We start from the raw sequence: 24,525 nt of genomic DNA on the forward strand, positions 1-24,525 counted from the left end.
TCAGCCCTAGAGCAGGGTCCCTCCGGTGGGGAGGCCTGTGCTACCCGCACTGCGTCAGGGGCCTTCAGTCTGGAGAGCCATCAAGGGAGCGCTGCGTTCTGTGCTCTCGCTTCCCTTTCCCGCAGCAGAGGGCAGCACCGGGTCCCGCAGCCCTGCTCAGGTCTGGCTCCAAGGCTAGAGAGACGCATGCAGCAGCGAGAGCATCGGCCTCTTTGCCTGGCTCCCATCCCCCCGGCTAGTGTGGTGTTCCTCGCTGGCAGATGGGGTCAAGCGTCCACTGGGACCCTGCCCAGAGCAAGGAGGGCTCGCTGTGCCCGAGGTGCAGGCCCAGAGACACCAGCACCCCAAATCGGAAGTTTAGGGTTCCCTGACTGTGGAGTCCGGGCCAGGGCATAGGGAGACCCTGTGCGGTGACACCAGGCAGCAGGTATCATGAGTCAGAGAGAGCCACCAGGCGTCTCTGTGCCCAGTGCCCCTGGTCGAGTCATTACAGGCCGGGCCTAGTTCTTCACCGCCATGGGGGATTGCTACCTGAGACATCCCCTGGAATTCTCAGCCAGGTCCCACCACGTCCTGCAAGCTGCGCAAGTCCCCATTGCCCAGAATCCCTTGCTGTTGCTGCAATACACCAGGAGTGCTGGTGCCTGTTGGTGGCTGTGCCATCTGAGGTCAAAGTCATGGCCAGAGTGCCTCCAAATCCGACCATTTCCCGTGGCCATGGTGCACTGCTGGCTCAAGCTGTCATCGACGGAGGGGTCAGACCGGCTCTGCCTCGTGAAATGCACCGGGACTTAACATAGACCCCCAGGAAATAACCACATTACCCTGCATTCTTTCTGTGCTTTGTGCACTTATCACGACTGCTACAGGCCCACAGACTGTAATTACTTGGAGGGAGGGGGTCCCTTTGCAACCAGAAGGGCCCATTTTTAGATGCACCCTTGGATTCCGTCGCCATCCCCAGCAAGTATTGACAGGGTCTTGGTGAGACACTCCAGATGGGGACTAAGATCAGGGAATCCTAGAAACCTGGAACCACAGGGTTAGAAGGGACCACAAGGGTCGTGTAGTCAACTCCCCTGCCCCCTGAGATGCAGGGTTTGTTGTGTTGACAAGACACTGGGAACCACTTCCAAACCGATTTGGGTGCAAGCTGCCCATTCCCGAAAAGCCATTGCTAAACACTGGTGACCGTGCTCCACCGTGGAGAACAGCCCATGTGGGAGCCACTCAGTGGGTGAGGAACTGCAGCTGCCCTTTCTCTGCATGCCAGCCGCTCTGCTCACGTGCTGACCAAACATTGTTTTAGGATATAGATATTCAGGCCTGTCTGCAAAGGCCTATACTTTAAGAATGTAGGTGGATTCTTATCACTTAGCTAGTTATAGAGATATAAAAGAGAGAATCAAAATCACTGTCTGTGGAATGGCCTTCTCTTACTGTGACAGGCTAAGTAAGGCCTTTAGCTAAGATATAGTTAGGCAGCCATAAGCTGGGAAGTGCCTGGTCACATCCTCACATTCCAAACTTGTCACATTGAAATAAGGTGCTATTGGGCTATTAGGAAAACAATCTTGTCCTGATATTTCTGTCACCTCCAGAGAAAGAGAAGAGCCCAGAAGATGTAAAAGGTAATGTAGTTTGATAGCATCCTGTCTGGCAAGAACTCAGTGATCAATAGACACAGCTGGAAAACCCTTATGTCTGTATAGATGTAGTTGTGAAATCCTCACTTCTGTATTGTTTTGCATGTTTATTTGCATGGTCTCTGGTTCTGTAATTGTTTCTGTCTGCTGTATAATTAATTTTGTTGGGTGTAAACCAATGAAGGTGGTGGAATATAATTGGTTAAATAACCATGTTACAATATGTTAGGATTGGTTAGTTAAATTTCAGTAAAATAATTGGTTAAGGTCTAGCTAAGCAAAACTCAGGTTTTACTATATAATCTGCAGTCAATCAGGAAGTGGGGTGGTGGGAAATGGGACTGGGGATGGGGAAATTAAAATCATGTCTTGCTAAAGGGGGAAATGGGAACAGGGGATGGGAACAGGGACAGGGACACAGACAAGGCTCTGTGGTGTCAGAGCTGGGAAGGGGGCCACTGAGGAAGGAAACTGGAATCATGCTTGCTGGAAGTTCACCCCAGTAAACATTGAATTGTTTGCGCCTTTGACTTTGGATATTGTTGCTCTCTGTTCATGCAAGAAGGACCAGGAAAGTGAGAGGGTGAGGGAATAAGCCCCCTAACACACTGCAGCAGCAGTGAAAGGGTTAACGCGGCTCTGCTTTCTCCATCTCTGTGGCTGACAGACCCAGCACCCCAGATCTGACCATCGTTCCCCCATTGGCCCCTATATCTGTAAATGGACTGAGCCAGGAACCCAGATGGGGAACCCTGCCCTCCCCGAGCCAGGTGCCAGCTCAGGGTCTGGCCCCTATGATTGGCAGGACCAGCATCGCTGACCCAGCTCCCTCCCTCCTGAATTTGGGTCTGAACTGGATCCCAACTGTCCCCGATTTCTTAGATGGGCAGACACAGCCCCCCAGCTCCAAACACTCCTGGAGTTTTGTAGATGCTCAGAGCCAACCGAACTTTGCAGTTAGTTAAACCCCAGCTCTGGGGGGCCTGTTCCCCACCCCAACTCCCACCCCAGCTGCCCTCCACTCCCCCCGCCCGGTTCCTCCCACACAGCAGAGTCCCCGCTCTTTGCTGGAGCTGGACATTTGTTAGCAATTAGGGCTGGCGGGAGGGAGCGGGGAGCAGCCTATCTTCTCCAGCACATACTTTGTGTGTCGTACTCCAGCGGGCAGGCGAGCTCGAGTGGAGAGAACTCCAATGCCGGCTCACCCCAGCCAGCTCCCCAGGCCGCGGCCATGGGAGGAGTGGAGGCTGCCGGGGGAGACCCGCTGCTCTGGGTGGTTTTGAAATAGCGAGGAAGTTGATCTGGGCTGCCGACCAAGGAGCGAGAGGGAGAGAGGAAAGGGGGAGCCAGGAGGAGCCAGGATCATGCACTCGGCTCGTTGAAGCCCAGCAGGCCAGACGGGGATGCCTGTGAAGAGAGGCGACCCCTGTGCAGAGTGCTAAGGGGGAGTACGTGTTGGCAGGGAGGGGGCTGTGGGGTCTTTCCCATCGAGGGGTTGACCAGCCTCCCTCTCCCCAGAACCCGCTTGCTTGGACTCAGCAGCAGCTTCTGGACCCTCCGTGCCCCTGGCGAGAGGACCATGAAAGGTGAGTTCTGCGCCCGGGTACGGCAGCCTCGGGCGAGGTGGGAGTTTTATCCAGCCTGGGGTTAAGGGGATCGGGGAGGCAGCTGGCCGGGAATGGATCCAGTGACCTGGGAGTGCTGAAAGTGGGGAGGTTGAGGAGAGACAGGCAGATTCACACATCCCAAGGCCGGAAGGGACCCCCTGCTCTGAGCCTCCCTGTGTAGCGGAGGCCAGAGACCCTCCCCTGGTATAGACATAGCATTGAATTCGGACACAGAACTGGGGACAGCAAGGGAGGCAGCCGGGGTGGGGGAGAAAGGGTTTGGGAGCAGAGAGAGGAGGGGCCAAGGGATTGTTTTGTGGGACAAAGTGGGGAAGGGGCTGAGACACTGGAGTCAGGAGCTGAAAGGTGAGAAATCCCCTCCGACCAGCCCCTCACTGTCTGTCCCAACCCCCCTGCTCCGTCTGCCAGTGGCAGGATCCTGAAGAGGGAGTCCCCAGCACAGATCCAGGGATTCCCCATCCCTGTGCCAAGGATGTCGTCCCCTTGGTGCAGTGCATGTCCACGGGGACTGGTGCAAGATCAGCCCCACGAGGAGCTGCCTCCCCATCCCCCTGGGCCAGCCGCTGTCCCTCCCCATCAGCCCAGCCTGTGTGCCACTGTGCAGCGGTGAGCAAGGATGCTGCTAGCCACCCTGCCTAGCAGGATTCATCCTTCCTGGTGTGCAGGGGAGCACGTGGCAGGCTGCCAGCTCCGGGACAGGGAGTGGGATTGAGTCTGTTCCATGCCAGGGTACTATGGGGACAGCTAGAGATTGATCCCGCTCCCACTGAAGTCCTGGGGCAGGAGACAGAGGGACACAGAAGAGACAGAGGGACACAGAAGGGACAGAGAACCAAAGCCAGGAGAACAGCATGGAAGCTTCTCCGATTGCATCTTAGCTCACGGGGATTTCTGAGTCCCCGCCTGGCAGCGCCCTGCCGCACTGTAGCCACTGCCGTATCTTCACCCCTGCTTAGAAACACTGGAGAGCATTGCGTATCCCCAGAGCGGGGTGCTTCGAGGGCTACGTCGCAGGTTTGGAAGGTCCTAAAGCCACAGTTTCCCTGCCCAAGAAGGTCATACAGGAGAAAGAGTTAGTGATTGTAACGTGGTTCGAGGATGCCATGATAATGGGTAAGGACTTGACAGCTATGTGAGAGGGTTGGCTCAGCCTTTTGTCTTTTCAGGGCACATAAACTGAGTTCCGTGCAGCAGGGTCCCTGCACCCCAGAGCAGGCCGCATTTCAGGCATGCTCCCTGCCTGTATACAACGTGTAAAGCTCGCTAGGTTCAAAGGCAGAGTTTAGGGTGATGGCAGGGGCTGATTCTCATCGGAACAGGCCCAGCCCTCCCCCCACCCCCCCCCACCCTCCACACACACACTCCCTGCAGCTGTAACGCAGATGCTTGCAGGGGATCTGAAAGCAGTGGGCACTGGCTCATGCTCTGCTGCGGGGCAATGGGCGGCAGTATGAGCGTGTTCCAAACTGGCCACCCAGCAATAACCACCCGAGGGCTGAGAGAGTTCCAGCTAAACCGTCAGCTCGCTCCCACTCCACTGTCAGATGGTGAATATTGGAGCCGCTCACCGTGATGCTGCGTGTGATGGAGAGTCAGAGGGCAGCTTTCCTGCCTTGAAAAATGAGATGTGCCCGGCTGGGCTCCAACCCGACAGCCCCTTTCAAGGACTCTCTTATTTTTGTAAATGAGAGGGAGTTTTATAAGCTGTTGCTAAATGCGACCCTGTCAGAGGCTGAAATTCAGGCCTCGCCGACTGTCTGTTTGCAAAGCCTGTGGAGTCACACATGGAAAACGGGGTTAATTTAGCGCTCGAGAGCATTTACTCAGAACACCGCGAGCATTAACTAGGAAGCAGGAGCACAGGCCTGGAAAACCTGCCTTACAATGAAAGAATTCAGGAGCTCAGGCTGTTTAACTCATGGAAGGGCAGGCTCAGAGCGGTGACTGAATCAGGGTCTGTATGTTCCTACGCAGGGGGAAGATCTCTGATATTAGGGGGCCCTTCAAGCTACTGGCAAAGGCAAAACAAAGTCTAATGGCTAGGAGTCGAAGCTAAGGCCAATTCAAGGGTAATTAACCACTGGAACAATTTACCGAAGGGTGTAGTGGATTCATAGAGTCATCGGGCTGGAAGGGACCTCGTTAGACAATCTAGTCCAGTCCCCTGCACTGAGGCAGGACTAAGTATTATCTAGACCAGTGGCTCTCAAACTTCTTCGTATCATAACCCCCTTTTTGACAATAAAAATGACAACATGGCCCCAGGAGGGGGCACCAAAGCCTGAGCCAGCCCGAGCCCCAGGGGGGTTGGCACGTGGGACAAAGCCAAAGCCCAAGGGCATCGGTCCCAGGCAGGAGCCTATAATCTGAGTGCGGACGCCCAGGGCTGAAGCCCTCGGGCTTCAGTGTCGGCCTTAGACCCCAGCAAGTTAAACCAGACCAGACCTGGTAACCTCGTTAACCCACCGTTTGAGAACTGCTGGTCTAAACCATCCCTGCCACGGGTTTGTCTAACCTGCTCTTAAAAACCTCCCTTGACAGAGACTCCATAACCTCCCTCTTGGGTGACCAGATGTCCCGATTTTATAGGGACAGTCCCAATATTTGGGTCTTTTTCTTATATAGGCTCCTATTACTCCCCACCCCCGTCCCGATTTTTCACACTCGCTGTCTGGTCACCCTACCTCCCTCAGCAATTTATTCCAGTGCTTAGCAACCCCGACAGGAAGTTTTTCCTACTGTCTAACCTAAATCTCCCTTTCTGCAATTTAAGCCCGTTGCTTCTTGTCCTGGCCTCGGTGGGTAAGGAGAACAATTTACCACCCTCCACTTTGTACATACTTAAAGACCCGCCTCAAGGGGCTCTTCTCCAGACTAAACAAACCAACTTTTTCAATCTTCCCTTGTAGGTCTCGTTTTCTAGATCTTTAATCACGTTTGTTGGTATTATCCACTAACGTAATCAGTGTACTCTCTATGCCATTGTCTCAGTCATTTTTGGAGATACTGAATAGAACCAGACCAAGAATAGATCCCTGTGGGACCCCACTCATTATGCCCTTCCTGGACTATAGGTAACTACTTTCTGAGTATGACTTTCCAACCAGTTGTGGACCCACCTTATAGTAGCTCCACCTAGGTTGTATTTCCCCAGTCCACTCATGAAAAAGCCACGTGAGACAGTATCAAAGTCTTATTGAAGTCAAAGAGTTATATCTCCATCACTTGCAATTTTTCAATTGTGAGTGGATTTTTTTAAAACAGCTGCTCTAGTTCAGACAGGAATTAGGGCCTGTGTGATGCAAGTCAGACAAGATGATCACAACGGTCTCTGCTGGCTTTAGAATCTGCAATTCTCTGAGTCTAGGCAACAGCCACACCCAACCTAATCTCAGTCGTCAGGCTCATTAGCATCGGGACACAGAGAGACCACTCATTCCCCCACGCTCCCTTTCAGTTCAACCGACAGGCAGCTTCAGTCAAAAAAGCGAACACAATGCTGGGAATAATTAAGAATGGGATAGATAATAGGACAGAAAATATCACATTGCCTCTATATAAATCCATGGTACACCCACATCCTGAATACTGTGTGCAGATGTGGTCGCCCCATCTCAAAAAATATATTTGAATTGGAAAAGGTTCAGAAAAGGGCAACAAAAATGATGAGGAGTATGGAACAGCTTCTGTATGAGGAGAGGTTAATAAGACTGGGACTTGTCAGCTTGGAAAAGAGATGGCTAAGGGGGGAAGTATGATTGAGGTCTATAAAATCATGAGTGGTATTGAGAAAGTAAATAAGGAAGTGATATTTACTCCTCATAACACAAGAACTAGGGGTCACCCAATGAAATGAATAGGCAGTAGATTTAAAACAAACAAAAAAAAGTATTTATTCACACAGCGAACAGTCAACCTGTGGAATCCTTGCCAGAGGGTGTTATGAAGGCCAAGACTATAACAGGGTTCAAAAAAGAACTAGATACGTTCATGGAGGGTAGGTGCATCAGCAGCTATTAGCCAGGCTGGGCAGCAATGATGTCCCTAGCCTCTGTTTGCCAGAAGCTAGGAATGGGCGACAGGGGATGGATCACTTGATGATTCCCTATTCTGTTCATTCCCTCTGGGGCACCTGGCACTGGCCACTTTCAGAAGACAGGACACTGGGCTAGATCGACCTTTGGTCTGACCCGGTATGGCCGTTCTTATGTTCAGTGCACACATCAAAGGACTGAAAATCACCCTTAATACTCCCAACCTCCCACTGTTACGTTAGTTAATAACTTGAGGACCAGCATTGTCTTCAGACTACACTCCCAGCTTCTCCACGCCCAGTAAGTGAGCCAGAGAAGTCGTATAGAGCGGCAGGACTGCTCAGCATGGCTCATCTTAGCAGAAATGCAGGTGTGTCCCATCCAATTTGCACGAATAGTTGATATGGATTCATGGGCCTCATTTCATATGTGTTCATAATATGCTGTCCAAGGAAATAACCAAGGAGCTAGGTCTGAGTTACGGTTGGGCGTTGGCACGTAATTTGTCACTTGCTTGCTGCTTTGCGTGTCCATTGGTACAATGTTTGGCTTGGCCTCCTCATATGTGTTCCTGGATGGATGCAGAAAGAGGAGATAGACCTGAGAGGGGAAGCATTCCTAATGGTTAGGCCACAGACAGAGCACAACAGCTGTTGGATTCTATTCACAGCCCTGCCATTGACCTCACTTTGTGGCCTTGGGCAAGTCATGCCCCCCCCGTGCCTCAGTTTCCCCATCTATGAGATGGGAACAATGACACTGGCCTCCCAGTCGTGGACTGGGAGGCTCCGTGTTTGTCGTGACAGCCCTTTGCCATCTTTGTGGTGGCAGTTTGCGTCTGGGATTTTTTAGATACGAACACTGAAAGGGGCCCTTTATGATCATCTAGTCTGACCTCCTGAGAACCTCACCCAATACTTTACCCATCCCATTACTGCTGGCAGGAATCATCCGCAGTACTCTCTCTTCTCTCTCTGGCTATGTGCGGGGAGAGCACAGTCGGAGCTCTGCTGGAAGGAGCAGGTATGTTGTACTCCAGAATCAGTTATGGTCAGGTCTTGCTGGGGCAGGGCATCTGGCGCCAATGACCAAGGCCAAGCACAGGTTAATACCAGGGCAAAGTGACCTCATGGCTCTCGGGTGATTACAACCTGCTTTGGTCTGGCCTCCCAGCTTGGCACCGTGCCGTGACACCACTGAGAGGTGGGGTGCGCCCATTCGGGGCTGCAGGCTGCCTTGCTGGTGTCCACAGAGGGGGGACAGGAGGTGCAGGAGCAGGACGGCTGTGCAGGTGACTGTAAGCAATATGTGCACCCTGGGGACGTCTCTGGTGAGATCACAGGAATCAGCAGAGCACGAATCAATTGGCTTCTTGATTCAGTCACAACCAGGAGACCAGAGTGTCTTGCTGGGTTGTTTTGTTAAAAATACTTGACTGACCATGCATTAATATAATCACAAACAGTTTTAAAACCACAAACATTAAAATCTTGTATACAAACAGTTTCCTCTCCCCTCCTGGGTTTGTGTTTGGTAACATTTGACCTTGCTTAGAGAGCTGGTGTTGCAAAGAGAGACGTGAAATTTTTGTGCAGGAGTCTGTAAACGTGCAGAACTCACCTAGTTTTGCGAGTGGTCATAAAGCCACACTTGGGCTGGGTGCCCTTGCAATGTGGGTGTTATGCATCCGCAGAGGATACGTGCTTACTACTGACACCAGATAAGGGAGTTACTCCTCTAGCTCAAGTCTGTGCTTTGGCGCTGAAGGTTGTTGGTTCAGACTAAGCTCTTGGACCATGGTGCAGGAGGCTTCTCCAGCTCCTGAACCTAGACCTAGCTCAGAGCAAACCTGCAACTGATTTATGGGTTCCCATCAATTATACGGGCTTGTTCTTAGCTCACCTTTCTTAATCATTCCCAGCATTCTGTTCACTTTTTTGACTGAAGTTGCCTGTCCAGGTAGCGCTTCCAGATTCCTGCAGCGTTAGGCTACCTGGTCAGGTGGGAGAGAGACGCTGGGAGTCGGAGACCTTAAGTGGGTGCCCTCGAGGGATCCCGGAGGGGGAATACAGGAGCAGTTACCCTGAACCTGTGACAACATCCAACCACAGGAGCATATTGTAGTGGTGATGGCACAGATGCGAACTGGGCTGAGACTGCCCAGCTCATCCTACCCAGAAGCTGACGGGAACTGCTCTCAGTCGCTCTGCCGCTGGCCTGTGTCTAGAGAGGAAAGACTCCCATTCCCTTCCCTGATCTGGACCCTGTGAATGTCTCCCTGCAGGGTATTCAGTGGTGCTCTCCTTCGACAACACGAGGGGAGGCTGCTGGGGTGTTATAAACCACCAGTGTAGCTCTTCTGATGTCAGTTAGGTTAGTTACTCCTGAATTACACAGGTATAGGTAAGAAGAATGGGGAGTCCTTGTGGCATCTTAGAGACTAACAAAGGTATTTGGGCATAAGCTTTCGTGGGCTAAAACCCACTTCATCAGATGCATGAAGATATAAGTGAGAGCAGAATCAAGCCCTGTGTCATTGTCAGTTCTGCATGGTTCATGATTCTAGGGCCGTGTCAGCGAATCACCACAGAATTTGTAAAACTCAAAACCTGCAGATTTGCCATTTCCTGTAGAATGCGTAAAAAGTAGAGTTGGTCACAGAATGAAAACAGTAACTCGGGTTTGTGAATTTACTCCCAGATAAACGACTGGCCTTTGTCCATAGAAAGCTATTGTGAAAGTCACATTTTTTCCTCCATTATTTTTGTGCTCTTCTAGTTTTGATACGAAAGCTAGGGATTTTGACAGAGTTTTGCACTTTGAGATAAGAGCTTTGGGATGGAGCCAAACGCAGTTCAAAACTGCAGCAGGTTTTCATAACCCCCATATTGCAGAACTTCCCCAGGCCCTGGTTAAGGGGGAGAATCTTTTTTTAGCTTTTCAATTTCACTTCCAAGCAGTAAATAACAAATTGTTCTTTCTTCCTGGTCTGTAGAATTCTGACTTTGGCAGAGGATTCAGCCACTCAGCGTGAAATTGACTCTCAGTTATTTGCATAGCGTGATCCTATTGGCTAAACAGTCTTGTTTCATGGTAATTACATCAAAGCCCTGAGATGTGGCTCGTCCACGTGCTAGAGATCTCAGTGGAATTTTTTTGGACATATCTGCTAAGTAAATTTGGTTACATCCAAGGCTGACAGATGGTTCCTAGCCATCATCTGATTTCCCTGGGCACTAGGACTGATCAGGAAAATCAGTGTTCATCTAATTCCTTAATTGATTAGACATCTATCTAGACCTTGGTAGTGAAGTGGGAAATTCCCCAGACTGTAGAAGGACAGTGCAAATCCTAATTACTACATAAATCTCATTTAACCGCTGAGGTTTTTTCCCCTATGCTCTGTAATTTCAAAGAAACTCCAAAGCATGTTGTTGGAGTCAATATAGCCTGCAACCTTCCTATTACTGTACTTGGGGTGAATGCCAAGAATTGGGGTTCAGGTCCAGAAAAATGTACAAACTGCACTCCAGATAAACGTTGATAAACACCACTTTTTATTACCTCCCTGGTGACTTTCCAGCCCTAAAGGGGCACGGGTCATCTATCTGCTGCAGAAACGCACGCCATCCTTTGGCTCCGTAAAGCAAAATGTGGAGAAGAAGCCTCCAGATGTGGAGTTGTCTAAAGTAAGATGCTTAGTCGGGATGAGGCTACGCCAAAATCGTGTCTACGTTCAACATTCTCTCCCAGGCAGCCCTGGAGTTTAGTGGGAAGCAGTTTGAAAGCACAGTCGGTATTTCACAATTGGCTCTCCTGTGTTTATGACATGCCAAGGCGAAACCCCAATCCAACCACCCTCAGAACCCACTTCCGAATGTTACAGCTCAGGAAATACAGTATTTGGAAGCAGATTAGGGCTTATTAATCCCTTTATTCAATGCAGCGACTCGATGAGGAGGAGCTGAATTGTGCATATTATCTGCAGTGTCAGGGGAAATTAGACTCAGACGAGATCTCTTTTTTCCTCTTTCCTGTCCTGTGAAACAGAACACGCTTTCCTGGTCTAATTTACCCAGTTCGTATCTGTGCTGTCACCGCTACATGTTCCCCTTGTTGGATGTTATCACAGGTTCAGGGTAACTGCTCCTGTATTCCCGCTCCAGGATCCCTTGAGGGCACCCACTTATGGTCTCCGGCTCCCAGCTCTCTGGGCCGAGACCCGCGTCTCTCTCCCATCTGACCAAGCTTTTGTAAGGCTGACCAGCCCCTTGCCAGGCACTGCAATATCTCCAGAAAGCCAGTCTGCGTAATGGCCAGCACCTGTGTGTTTTGTTCTCTCCGAAGACAGACGGTGTTTTCCCCAGCAGAGCACATTTCATATAAGGACAGAGAAGCCTATGGAGAAAATGTAAAAAACCCAGGAAATGTCCCTGCGCACTTACCAAATGTACCAGGATCCCTCCAACCGGTCTTGTGGGGCCCTCGTAGGCCAAAGACTTTCCAACATTTCAGCTAGAGCTCCAAGATCCTGTCTGCTTGTTGAATCGAAAGGAAGACTCTGAATCTGTTCAAACTCAGCCTTTTATATCAAAAGCCCTGAGTTTGGTATGGGGTCTCTGGAAAACCCAGCAGGCAGCACCTCTCCGGAGTTGTTCACAATCTCAGTGACTCGTCTTGATCCTCCCCGGGCCCACTCCCACCCCCACCCTGCCATCTCTCATTCCTGGAAGAGCCGTGGAGTAGAACCCAATCACACACAAACCACTCGTCAGTGTAACACCGAGGTCCCCGAGACGCTGCATGGGGTTGCACTATCGGGCACAAGTGTCTCAGGAGAGCGGCCAAAGAGTAGCTGCACCGTGGAGGGAGATCTTGCGATTGTCCCTCCTTCAAGACAATGCTGTGAAGGCAGCTTGTCCGTGCAGCGCCCATTCCGTGCGTAGAGGACTTCAGTTTGCAGAGCTGCTGCCAATCCGGCACCTTTCCCCAGCACTAAATCCATGGCTTGTTCCATGTTGTCCCTGCTATCCTCGGAACAGTCTCCAGGTTCTTTTGATCTCCCTCCTCAAAGCACGTCTCCTGGGGGCCTTTCGCAGACACATGGATTCTTGGATCTCTCTGTTCTGTGTATTCCGTACCTGGGCCAGATCATGAATCTGTTGGAGCAGGGACTGTTTTTTTTCTAAATTATAAGGCAGACCTCGAGTAATAACAGCCACACTGCTATCCTCTGACTCTGATACTGATGCGTTGGCCGAGAGCCAGGAGCTGCAGATATCTGTAGAGCCCTGCGCTGCAGACACAAAACTTGCACCCGCATTTGACCACAAAAATGATCCGCAGATGTGGATACCTGCGGATATAAAGTGGATATCCACGGATTTGCAGGGCTGTAGCAGGGAGAGAGGCAGACACATAGTGGGAGTTTGACCTGAAGAAAAATAATTAGGGATTTCATTAGAGAGGAATTGGGATCAAGGGACAAGATTCTGACCCAGGTTTCTAACTTTCCGTTTGGGGAGTTGTCATAAATAGATAGCTAAGGGTTAATGCTTCTTTCACCGGTAAAGGGTTAACAAAGGGACCCAAACACCTGACCAGAGGACCAATCAGGAAACCGGATTTTTCAAAAGCTCAGGGAAGGAATGTTTGGGCGTGTGTCTTTTGTCTGGCTCTCGGCTATGAGAGGGGGTTTTCTATCTTCAAGCTTCTAATCTTCAGTTTCAAAGTTGTGAGTACAAAGGTAGAAAAACAATAGGCTGTTATGGTTTTTGTTGTATTTACATGTGTGTAGTTTGCTGGAATATTTTAAATTGTATCTCTTTTTGAATAAGAGCATAGCCCTGTGTTGCACCTTAATGCAGAGATCATGTTTTTATGTCTTTTTCTTCTTTTATTATAAAGCTCTTTTAAAACAGTTGGATTCTTCTTTGTTTCCTTGTTTATCCAGGAATGGGAACCTCACTAGGACTGGTGGAGGGAGATGGGAGGGAGAGAAGAATCTCTCTCTGTTTTCCTTGAATCTGTGTGCCTCTGGGGAAGGGGATTAGATTCAAAGAGTTTGGATCAGTAATCTCTCAGGGTAGCCTGGCGAGGGAAGCCTGGGAGGGGTAAAAAGAGGGGGGGAATAGTTTATTTCTCCTTGTTTTAAGAATCCAAGGGATTTGGGTTCTTGGGGTCCTCAGGGAAGGTTTTGGGGGGACCAGAGTGTACCAGGCACTGGAATTCCTGGTTGGTGGCAGGCTATCAGATCTAAGTTGGTAATTAAGCTTAGAGCGTTCATGCTAGCTTCTCAGTTTATGAACGCTAAGGTTCAAATCTGAGTAGGAAAGTTATGACAGGCGTATCCCCAGTAAAAATCCATAAAACAGAGTCCTTCTGGTGTTCAGACTGTTGGAGAATAACAGAGTTCTCACTTATTTGTTTGGGTACAACAAAGTCAGATACTTTATTCTGTTTAGCAGCTACAGCAGGGAGAGAGTGCACTAGGACATAGGATCTCCCCTTCCTAGACAGGTAAACAATTACAGCAGCATTTATACTTTTATTACAGATGATAATAAGCAACAGCTGCATTTTGTTTATACACAGGTCATCCTGATATCTTGTTTTTCTCACTTAAGAGACTCTAGTCCACATTTCGTATTATCTACACAAGGTCGAAACCACTTCTCACACAGTTCTTTCCCACTCGCCTCACACAGTCCTCGCTTCTACAGATCTCGCTTTAGTAGGGTTACAGTTAGCCTGACTCTTGCTAACAGAGACTGTCTTGCATTAAGATCCTCTACAAATCCCTGTCAGCTCTTTCTCTATTTCCACAAGACTAAATCAGAGCAGAATTTCCTCACATCTCGGGGGGCTGGATTTGAGGGTCTGTGTCAGGCTTAACCTCATGTATCATATTGTAACAAACCCATGGCAATCCACGGTTTCTCAATCTGCTCAGTGCAGAGACAGAACTCAGATCTCCCTGCTCCAAAGCCCAGGTACCTGCCTTTGAGTTAAAGTAGAATCTCCAATAGCTGTTGCCAGTATAGGTCCTGTGACACTCAGTTGGGCAGTTCTGCTGCTCTCCAGTAGAGGGCAGTGGTGTATGCACACACTAGACATTGGTTCCTCTATTACTCTCTCCTTTGTCCCTAAGCAATGTCTGGGAACACTGGCGCTGGAACATTTTAGTAGTGGGAGTGCTGAAAGCCAGACCCCTTACCGGTGTCCTTCCCCCCACCCCCAGGGGTCCAGGGAGTGGAGCCCTGGGAGCAGGGCGCTGGGCACAGGGCCCCAGGCATGGGGAATGGGGCAGTGGCCAGGGCCCCAGGAGCAGAGCCCCGAGCACAGGGCTGGGAGTGGGGCAGGGCCCAGGAGCGGGGCGTGGGACCGGCCTGGGGCCAGAGGCCAGGACCTGAGTCGCAGGTGAGGTGAGGGGTTGTGGAGCAGAGTGCAGGCGGAGGGCCAGGAGCAGGGCATAGGGGTGCGAAGCACTCCCAGGTTTTATGCGAGGAGCCAGTGGCTGGGGAGTGGGACTGGGGGCCAGTGGCCCTGCATAAAACCTGGGGTGCTGCAGCACCCCCACTTCCCATGCATATGCCTCAGAGTGTCTTGCTTTCAGTACCCTGGGGTCAAAGATGCACATGAGCCTGAGGGCTTCCCCCACAGGCTGGGATAGGCTCCAGTGCATTGCAGTCAGTATCCAGGCCAGGCAGGGGCTTAGCAATTGTGCAACTGTGGTCAGGGCCGGCTACAGGACATGCGGGGCCCGATTCGAAAGAGCTGCTGCCGAAATGCTGCCGAAGAAAGCAGCAGCGATTGAGTTGCCGCTGAAGATAATAGTGGCAATTTGGCTGCAGCTCAATCGGTTGCCTCTGTTTCCGGCGGCATTTCAGTGGAGGGTGCAAGACCCCTCTTCCGGACGCTGTGGGGCCCAATTCCCAGGAATCGGGGGAATCGCCCTAAAGCCGGCCCTGACCGTGGTGATTTCCCCAGGCCTGAGAGGGTGCAGGCGGCACATCCTCTCCCCTGGCGTTTGTTTAAATTGCAGGAGAGCCCAGGGGAATTAACGGCAAAGGGCAGATGAGCAGGGCACTCCCTGGGAGCTCAGAGCACGAAGGGCTTGGAAAGCCAGGCCTTGGGGGTGGGAGGCGTTCCGGGACAGGGCCCCTCTCTGACGGAACTGGCGTTCTGCACCTAGAGGGACGTCTCCTTGCAGGACAGGCTGGGAACGGTCCAAAAGAAGGGCCCTGGGGCCTCTGTCGGAGCTAGATGTGACTAAGCCAATGCTCTGCCCTGAGGGTAAAGCTCCCCTGGGGGTGGGGTGGAGGAGGCAGGCGTATCAGCCTGGGGGAGGTGCCCCAGGTTCATTCCAGTGGCAGAACGAATGTCACTCCCACCAGGTTTCCCGCTGGGCTGTCCGCATGCGAGCGGATCTCTCTCCCCCTTTGCTGTCCCACCCCGGTGATTCCTGGTTCCCAGCACTTCAGAGCAGGGACCCGCTTTCTGCCGGGTGCTGCAGCTTGGGGCCCATTTACAGCACTACCTGAGGGTCAGGGTGTCACAGACTCCAGCCCCACGCCAGGAAGCAGGAGCTCCCCTTCCACCTCTTCACAGGCTCCCTGGCCCCGAGGGCTGGGCATGCGGGGGCGAGCAGGGCTCTGTGTGCCCTTACTCCTGTCCCAGAGCAGGTGGAGGGGGCGAGGCAGGGAATGGGTTGTGTCTGCTCTCTGGCCAATGCAACTGAGCTGGGAGCTGTTAATTTACGGCTAGCGCAGACCCAGAGTAAACGGTGGATTCTCTGTCACTTGGAGTTTTTAAACCATGGTTTGAGGACGTCAGGAACCCAGCCAGAGGTCAGGGATCTATCACAGGAGCGGGTGGGCGAGGTTCTGTGGCCTGCGAGGTGCAGGAGGTCAGACCAGATGATCATGGGGGTCCCTTCTGGCCTTAGAGTCTATGAGTGCTGCGGGAGCAAGATGGGAATAGGGAGAGGACTGGGACTTCAGAGGTATCTCAGAGACACCACGGCTCTTGGGCTACTCCTAGGCTGGCTCGGTTTCCACACTATCCCTGGCCCAAAGGCACAATCTAGCCCTGGGTGGTTGCCAACAGGAAGAAGGGCTTTAGGACCCAGCAGATGTTTACAGGCAGAGGAGCAATGCTTCATATCTCATTTAGAAACAAAACAGAGCTTGGACAGTGCATTTTCCAAAGCACTCTGCCTGGGCGTCTTCCCCCCTTCCAAAATGCCTGGCCTAGGTGGAAGCCTGAGGGAACTGAGCCCAAAGGAGTTTATTGGAGAAAGGCCCAAAATAGATCATAACCATAGACCAAGCTTTGTACCTTGCACTGCCAGCCGGATTCTGCTGCCCCTACTCACCTTGAGTAGCATCTTATCCGCTGAAGCTACTTGTGGAGTAAGGGGCTTTGCAGGGTGGGGATGGATGGCACAATCTGGCCCTCTGCTGTCACGGCTAGTGATTCCGTGGAGCAAAGTCAGGGAAAGCTCTGAAGCATCTGCCTGTCTTTCAGAAGAAGACCTCATTGGAGAGGACGACGACATGCCATCCTTCAGATACAGACCAGACGGTGAGGGCACCGACCAGCCTGAGAAGTTCAGTGCATGAGAAGGCCCATCGGGTGTCGCTCACTCCATTTCTTGTGGGCCATTCAGGGATGCTTCCTAGATGCTCGCTCCACATGGCAAGGCCCTGAGGCTGTGAAGTGCTGTACAGGGCAGAACTTGTAATGAGCCTAGGTGGCCATAACTGGGGGAGGGAGGAAGTGCCTTATCTTGGGGAAGGGTTTGAGGAAGGCGACCGAGCAAGGTTTGTTCCCTGGATGGTGGCCTTTCCCCTCTGCTGCTTGGCAGGTGTAGGAGAGCAGAGATAGGAGCAGGCTGTAGAGACCGGAATCGGGACGTGAAAGGACCCTAGGGTTCTCCAGCTCCCAGATTCACTCTCACAGCCTGTGCAGTGGCTAAGCCCTGACCCGGGCTAGGCAGTCATGGAGGGGGCTGCTGCCTATATGTCAGGGAGTTCCTGTGAAGTCCCACCAGCCTCAGGCATCTGTCAGGACCATCACCTAATGGAAGGGCAGGGACTGTCCCAGGCCCTGTGCTCTGGGCTTGATGCTCACTCTGGAGAAGGGAGCCCAACCAGCTGGGTTCAGAGCCTTCAACCAGCCATGGAGAACCCCGATCTCTCCTCACTTTGGCTAGAGGAGGTGACTGAGGAGAAGCTCAGGGCTGGCTTTGACAAGTGGGCTTGGCCCCTCTCTAGCTGGGACCCTAGGCCTGGGTTTTTAAAAGTCTTTAGGCACCTCAAGGCGCTTTAAAAAATCCCCCTCGGCACCTGGCTCCGCCTTGAGCTGCCCAAAAACCTGTACAAACCCGACCCTTGTCATAGCTAGAGCAAGTTCATCCAGGCCTAGTCCTAGGCCCCCCAGAGTCAGGGGGAGCCTCTCCATTATGTTCAAAGGACATTGGCCTGCAGCCCTGTGCCCTGTCTGCTGCCAGCACTGGTTGTGCCCCGGATGGAGGGGGTCAACGGCTCTCCTACCCCAAAGCCTGGGCCATGCCAACCCATGGGCCTGGTATCCCCAAGTGGGTGACTGCAGGTTGCAGGGCAGGATCCTTGTTCATAGCCTGTGGAAGAGGGATGGGGCAGAGGGAATCTCCAAACGAAGGACACAGAGCCAGGAGGAGGCAGAAACGCTGCGTTTTTCCTTTCTCTACCCTCTCTCCAGCTCTTCCCTTACCTCAGGCTCCCGGCCGGGCCTGTCTGCTGTCAGTACCAGAGGAGACCCAGGGAGATGCCCTTAGATCTGGTGGGTTGATTTGGGGGGGAACCTCCTTGAGTCTACCCTCTGCTTAAAGAGATCCAGCTGCTGTAAATAGGGGTAGCTGCCCAGAGCTCACAACCGGGGAGGGAGTTGGCAGGGTGGGGTCTGAGGGATGCCCCTGTTCCTGAGGTGCTGCATCCTTCTTGCCCATCTCCAGAGGGTGGACTCCAGGCCTTGTGCCGGAAAACTCCAACCTTCCCTTCTCGCCTTTGTCCCTGTTCAGGCAGGACACGGACCAACTGCAGCCGGTGCCAGAAGAACCTGTCGCTCCAGACCTCCGTCAAAGGGCTGTACATCTTCTGCGTCTTACTGATCATCGCCGTGATGGTGCTGGCGTCCCTGGGTAAGCGCAGCCTCGGAGAACCTGACTCTCTTTTCCTTCCTGCCTGTCTCTCCCCAGGAAACACGAGTGGACCAGCGTAACATGGGCTTTCCCTGCCTGGGACACCCACCTGGTCACCTGGGGGTTTGGAGGATTGTAATAATAATGAGATTTAGCTCTTGAAATCTTCATGTCACAAAGGCAGGGGGGGACAATCACCCCCATTTTACCCATGAGGAAACTGAGGCACAGAGGGGCAGTGACTTGCCCAAGCTCATGCAGTGGATCAGTGGCAGAGCTGGACTAGAACGTGGGTCTCCTAACACCAGTGCCCTAGCCACTCGCCCGCTCGGGTTAAGTATGCGTGTGCACCCCTGATATCACTAGCAGATGGAATCCAAACTTCTTTGCTGTGTGTCATAGCTACTGTACTGCTAACAGAAATTCCCCTTTAGCTATGGAGCAGGGGCCTGGGCTTTGGGAGCAGAAGGCTCTGGGTGCTGTCCCCGCTGCTGCTGTGAAGTTCTGAGTGTGGCTGTAGGCAGCCAGTCGCAAAGCCTAAGATTTGTTACAGTGTCTGCATTCCCCTGACTGCTCCAGGAGCCACTCGTAGGTAATGGGGCTTGCTGCTGCAGGGACCTGGTATGTGCTGCAGAGCTCCCATGCCATAGAGACATAAGAGCAGCCAGACTGGGTCAGACCAAAGGTCCAGCTAGCCCAGTGTCCTGTCTGCTGACAGTGGCCAATGCCAGGTGCCCCAGAGGGAATGAACAGGACGGAGAATCATCAAGTGATCCATCCCCTGTCGCCCATTCCCAGCTTCTGGCAAACAGAGACTAGGGACACCATTCCTGCCCGTCCCGGCTAATAGCCACTGATGGTCCTATCCTCCATGAACTTATCTAGTTCTTTTTTAACCCTGTTATAGTCTTGGCCTTTCCAACATCCCCTGGCAAGGAGTTCCACAGGTTGACTGTGCGCTGGTTGAAGAGTGGAAATACTGCCTTTTGTTTGTTTTAAACCTGCTGCCTGTTCATTTCATTGGGTGATCCCTAGTTCCTAACAACGACCAGCTCCAGTCCATGGCCCGAACACTCATAATTCAGGTTTCAGAGTAGCAGCCATGTTAGTCTGTATCCGCAAAAAGAACAGGAAGTACTTGTGGCACCTTAGAGACTTAACAAATTTATTTCAACATAAGCTTTCGTGAGCTACAGCTCACTTCTTCAGATCACAGAATGACACACAGAACAGGAGATATTTATACTACAGAGAACAGAAAAGGTGGAAGTATGCGTACCAACAGGAAGAGTCTAATCAATTGAGATGAGTTATCATCAGCAGGAGAAAAAAATCTTTTGAAGTGATTATTGAGATGACCCATAGAAGGTGTGAGGAGAACAGAGACTGGGAATGGTTGGGTCATTACACTAATTGAATCTGTTTCTCTATGTTAAGTTCTCCTCACACCTTCTATGGGTCATCTTAATTATCACTTCCAAGGTTTTTTTCCTCCTGCTGAGGATAGCTCATCTCAATTGATTAGACTCTTCCAGTTGGTATGGCTACTTCCACCTTTTCATGTTCTCTGTATGTATAAATATCTCCTGTCTGTGTGTTCCATTCTATGCATCCGAAGAGGTGGGCTGTAGCCCATGAAAGCTTATGTTAAAATAAATTTGTTAGTCTCTAAGGTGCCATAAGTACTCCTGTTCTTTTTACTCACAATTCAGTCCCATCCCAGAGCCCTCTTATATCATAATGGCTCCCATTTGCTGCCTACCCTCATCTCGCTGTGTCCGTTCCCTCGCTGTTTCTCAACCTTTGCAGGGCCACGAGGAGAATGCAGGTTTCCAGTGCCCCGTGCACTAGAGCAGCCCCTATCCAAATCAAGCCAGCGTCCAAACCCCTCTCCATCCCCTGATTCTCAGTGCAGAGCTCGTGGTCTGAGACCCCGCCAGCATCCCAGTGAGCCCGGCATCTCGGTCCTCTTGTGGCTGCTTCAGTGGGAAAGCAGTGCGGCTCCCTTGACCTGCAGCCCACCAGGGACCAGAGATCCCGGAGAGCACAGCTTGGAGAAATCCCTAAGTCACAAGGTGGGTTCCCGCCTCTCACGACGAGGGAAGACCACTCACAGTCCCTCAGAGCTGTGCGCCAGCAGCCTTGCCCGAGGAATCTCTTGTTTGGCCTTCATGCCAGTTCAGCACAGTAATTGGCCTGGTGGTTTCCTTTGGGCTTTTTTTGCAGTGTTTTATTTTGGGCAGAGAGAGCTGCCAGATCCCACAGCCCTGGATATCGGAGGAGCCTCTGCCTGAACCCCGCTCTCTCTCCAGCCCTGAGGAGCTAAGCATAGATGGCCTGGAACAGCCCACTCCTGCTCCCTGCTCTCTGGAAGTTCCTACACAGAGCACGCGTCACACCCCGGGCTTCTCCTCCTCCCCAGCTAGGGTGGCCCACCAGAGCACAGGTCTTCTCCATGGGCCCCTGCCACCTGGCTGGCCCACTGCACCAGGGGAGTGGAGACCTGCCGGGCTGGTCCTGCAGCACCGATTGGCTGCAACGCTGACATGGTGACAGCTGCCCACGGAGACCAACCGGCTGGACCTCATCCAGCTGCCCAGACACACTTACAGCACAGTGCCGTTAGACAGGGCCTCATCCAGCACTGGGGTAAAGGGACTTTCTCTTCCCCGGGCATCCCCGAGCAGGGGCCTGGCACATTCCTTGGGCTCCAAGAAGCTAGCAGGGGGAGGAGCAAAGAGAGGATAAATCCATTAATGATTGTGAGGAGCCCAGATACTACGGTGATCGGGGCCCTGTGAGTATCTGCTAGAGATTAGAGAGAGCAAACAAGTTGTTTCACCACAGACTTAGAGATGAGGCCAAACTGAGAGCAGGATCCAAACTCACCACCTTCGCAGCAGAACTCCAAACGGGTGGCAGCTGGGAACTCAGGCCTGGCCGGGCCCATCTGGGTCATCAACTCTGGGACCCTGGTCTCCTGGGTGCCCCCATCCTGGAATCCCATTTGTACACTTAACAAGCTCCGTCTTCAACCCAGCGATGTTGTTAATCCCGTGTCTCTGCAATGGGCCAAAGCAGAACCTAGCACCTTCAGCCTGGGGTGCATCTATGTTCAGATCTGAACCTGAACACGTTTGACGGGTTGGATCACAGAACCCCCCCGGGAGCTGCGAACTAATGTGCCAAGACTACCTCTGCCCCGTTTTCCCTGCCAGCTGAGGACTCCAGCACCCTGTCTTGCTGAGCCAGATGCTCCTGTCTGCTCCAACACAGACCCAGGGTCTGAATTACTTGCCCCAAAGCTGCAGGTTTACCTGAAAGCAGCTCACAGAAGTGTGCTTGTCTTTAGCACTCAGATACCCAACTCCCAATGGGATCTAAACCTAAATAAATCCGTTTGACCCTGTGTAAACCTTATGCAGGGTAAACTCATAAATTGTTCACCCTCTATAACACTGATAGCGAGATATGCACAGCTGTTTGCCTCCCCAGGTATTAAACTATGGGTTTAATAATTAACAAAAGTGATTTTATTAAGTATAAAAAGTAAGATTTAAATGGTTCTAAGTAGTAACAGATGGAACAAAGTAAGTCACCAAGCAAAATACAATAAAATGTGCAAATCTATGTCTAATCAAACTGAATACAGATAATCTCACCCTCAGAGATGCTTCAGTAAGTTTTTCCTCAGACTGGACCCCTTCCAGGCCTGGGCACAATTCTTTCCCCTGGTACAGCTCTTGTTCCAGCTCAGGTGGTCGCTAGGGGATTCTTCATGATGGCTCCTCTCTCCCTTTGTTCTGTTCTGCCCCTTTATATATCTTTTGCATAAGGCAGGAATCCTTTGTCCCTCTCTGGGTTACCACCCCCTCCTCTCAATGGAAAGACACCAGTTTAAAGATGGATTCCAGTTCAGGTGACATGATCACATGTCACTGCAAGACTTCATTGCCCACTTGCCAGCACACACATACACAGGAAGACTCACAGGTAAAACACAACCATTTGCAGACAATGGTCCTAGTTAATGTGAGTCATCAAGATTCTAAACCACCATTAATGGCCCACACTTTGCATGATTACAATAGGCCCTCAGAGTTATATTTCATATTCCTAGTTTCAGATACAAGAATGATACATTCATACAAATAGGATGACCACACTCAGTAGATTATAAGCTTGTAACGATACCTTACAAGAGACCTTTTGCATGAAGCATGTTCCAGTGACATTATATTCACTCATTAGCATATTTTTTAAAACCATATAGACCGCAGAGCGTCACACTTGCCCAGTGTCAGGGCTGAGTTAACACACTTGAGACAGCGCTTCAGGCTGGGACCTCCGATCCAAACCCGGAACCTCTCCTGACCCCATCTGCCCGCCAGCGCCCATCCCTTCTCCCTTGGCCTGCCAAGCCCTGGTGCAGCAGCTCAATGAAGGCCCCAGCGTAGGTGACCCTTCCCTGATCTGTAACCTCTCCCTTTCCCAACTCCTGAAGAAGGGCTGGCTTCCCTTGGCGCGTCTGATTCCAGCCTGCTCTAGGTTCCTTGCCCATCCCACACTCCAGAGTGGCAGGAGGCAAGTGCCGTTTTAGCCTTTGGCTGCCGCTCTTATTTGTCATCTCATGAAAATTGCCTCCATAATCAGGTCTGGACAGGAAGAGGCCACCACAGAGCAATGATACGGGAGAAGCTCTTGGCAGAGGGAGGTGATGGAGGCGACAGCATTTCTGCAAAGCTGACGCAGAGGTTGGCTTGCTTGGCAAGGGTTGGAAACGCCAGGTGGGCCTTTGCATAAATAGCATCAGTGGGCCAGACCCCCAGCTGGTGCAAAGTAGCTGAGCGCCATCGACTTCCTCACAGCTCCCCCTGGCTGAGTGTGCAACCCCATCAAATCCCACCCACACGAAGGATTCGAGCAAACCCTTTCCAATGCTGGCTCCGCTTTCTCCTCCCCTTGTTATGCTCCAGCGATGGCTGGCCGCTCCAGCGCCTTGGAAGGTTTCCCGCATGTTCAGCGCCCCTTATAAATAGTCATTCCGTGGACATGTTCATCGCTTGTAAATTACATCTGGGAGGAAATCAATAGAGGGAGATGGATGGGAAGCTGCAGAGCCTCCACTGGAAAGTTTAAACAGCACGGAAATGGCACCTGCCCCCGGGGGCCAATACTCACCCCCCACCTTACTCTGTCTTACCAGGAACATGGTCTGGATCATGTCTGTGCTCAGCTGCACAGACCCCGGTGCCCATCCCCAGTGGCTGATCCGATTGCAGGGTCAGACCTGCCTTAGCCATACCATAGACACACAGTAAGAAAGGCGGAGGGGAGAGGAAGAATCTGCCCCAGATTTAGGGTTAGGCAGATTCTCATGCTTCAGAGCTACCTCTGGTCGCCTGCAAGGGTCAGGAAGGGATAGTTTCCTTGAGGAAGCTCTCTGCACCTGGCAAGGTCAGGACCCTAATGAACAATGCAACAAGGAGAGAGGCCATAGATTCCAAGGCCATTGTGATCATATAGTCTGATCTGGGTAACACAGGCCAGAGACCTGCTCCCCAATAATTCCGAGAGCAGATCTGTTAGGAAAACATCCAGTCTTGATTTATAAATTGTCAGTGATGGAGAATCCACAACGACCCCTTGGGAAATTGTTCCAGTGGTTAATTACCCTCCCTGTTAAAAAATTAGTTATCTCAAATCTGAATTTGTCTAGCTTCAATTTCCAGCCATTGAATCTTGTTAGATCTTTGTCTGTTACACTGAAGACCCCATGATTAAATATATTTTCCCCACATAGGTACTTACAGGCTGTGATCAAGTGACCCCTTAACCTCTTTGTTAAACTAAATAGATTGAGTTCTCAAGTCTGTCACTGAAAGGCAGGTTTCTAATCCTTTAATCATTCTTGTGGCTCTTCTCTGACCCCTCTCCAATTTATCAACATCCTACTTGAATTGTGGTCACCAGCGCTGGACACAGGATTCCAGCAGCGGTCGCACCAGAGGTAAAATCACCTCTCTGCTCCTGCT

The 24,525-nt window shown here is 51.6% G+C and overlaps 1 protein-coding gene across 4 annotated transcripts in view; it reads left to right on the forward strand.

The window, feature by feature from the left end:
* The first annotated feature begins 2,759 nt into the window (after positions 1–2,759).
* The window catches only part of SCARA3 (scavenger receptor class A member 3), a 34,363-nt gene continuing 12,597 nt past the window's right edge, over positions 2,760–24,525 (forward strand). Inside the window, exons 1-4 of one of the 4 annotated variants that reach the window (XM_032798646.2) lie at positions 2,760–3,232; positions 5,249–5,343; positions 16,837–16,893; positions 18,371–18,490. In XM_032798646.2, the coding sequence (XP_032654537.1) occupies positions 16,866–16,893; positions 18,371–18,490 (148 nt within the window). In that variant the 5' untranslated portion in view covers positions 2,760–3,232; positions 5,249–5,343; positions 16,837–16,865. The remainder of the gene's footprint in view (positions 3,233–5,248; positions 5,344–16,836; positions 16,894–18,370; positions 18,491–24,525) is intronic. The other 3 variants (XM_032798644.2, XM_032798645.2, XM_032798647.2) reach the window with 3 other exon arrangements.

The sequence above is a fragment of the Chelonoidis abingdonii genome, chromosome 3, assembly GCF_003597395.2.
Source record: "Chelonoidis abingdonii isolate Lonesome George chromosome 3, CheloAbing_2.0, whole genome shotgun sequence".
Lineage (NCBI taxonomy): Eukaryota > Metazoa > Chordata > Testudines > Testudinidae > Chelonoidis > Chelonoidis abingdonii.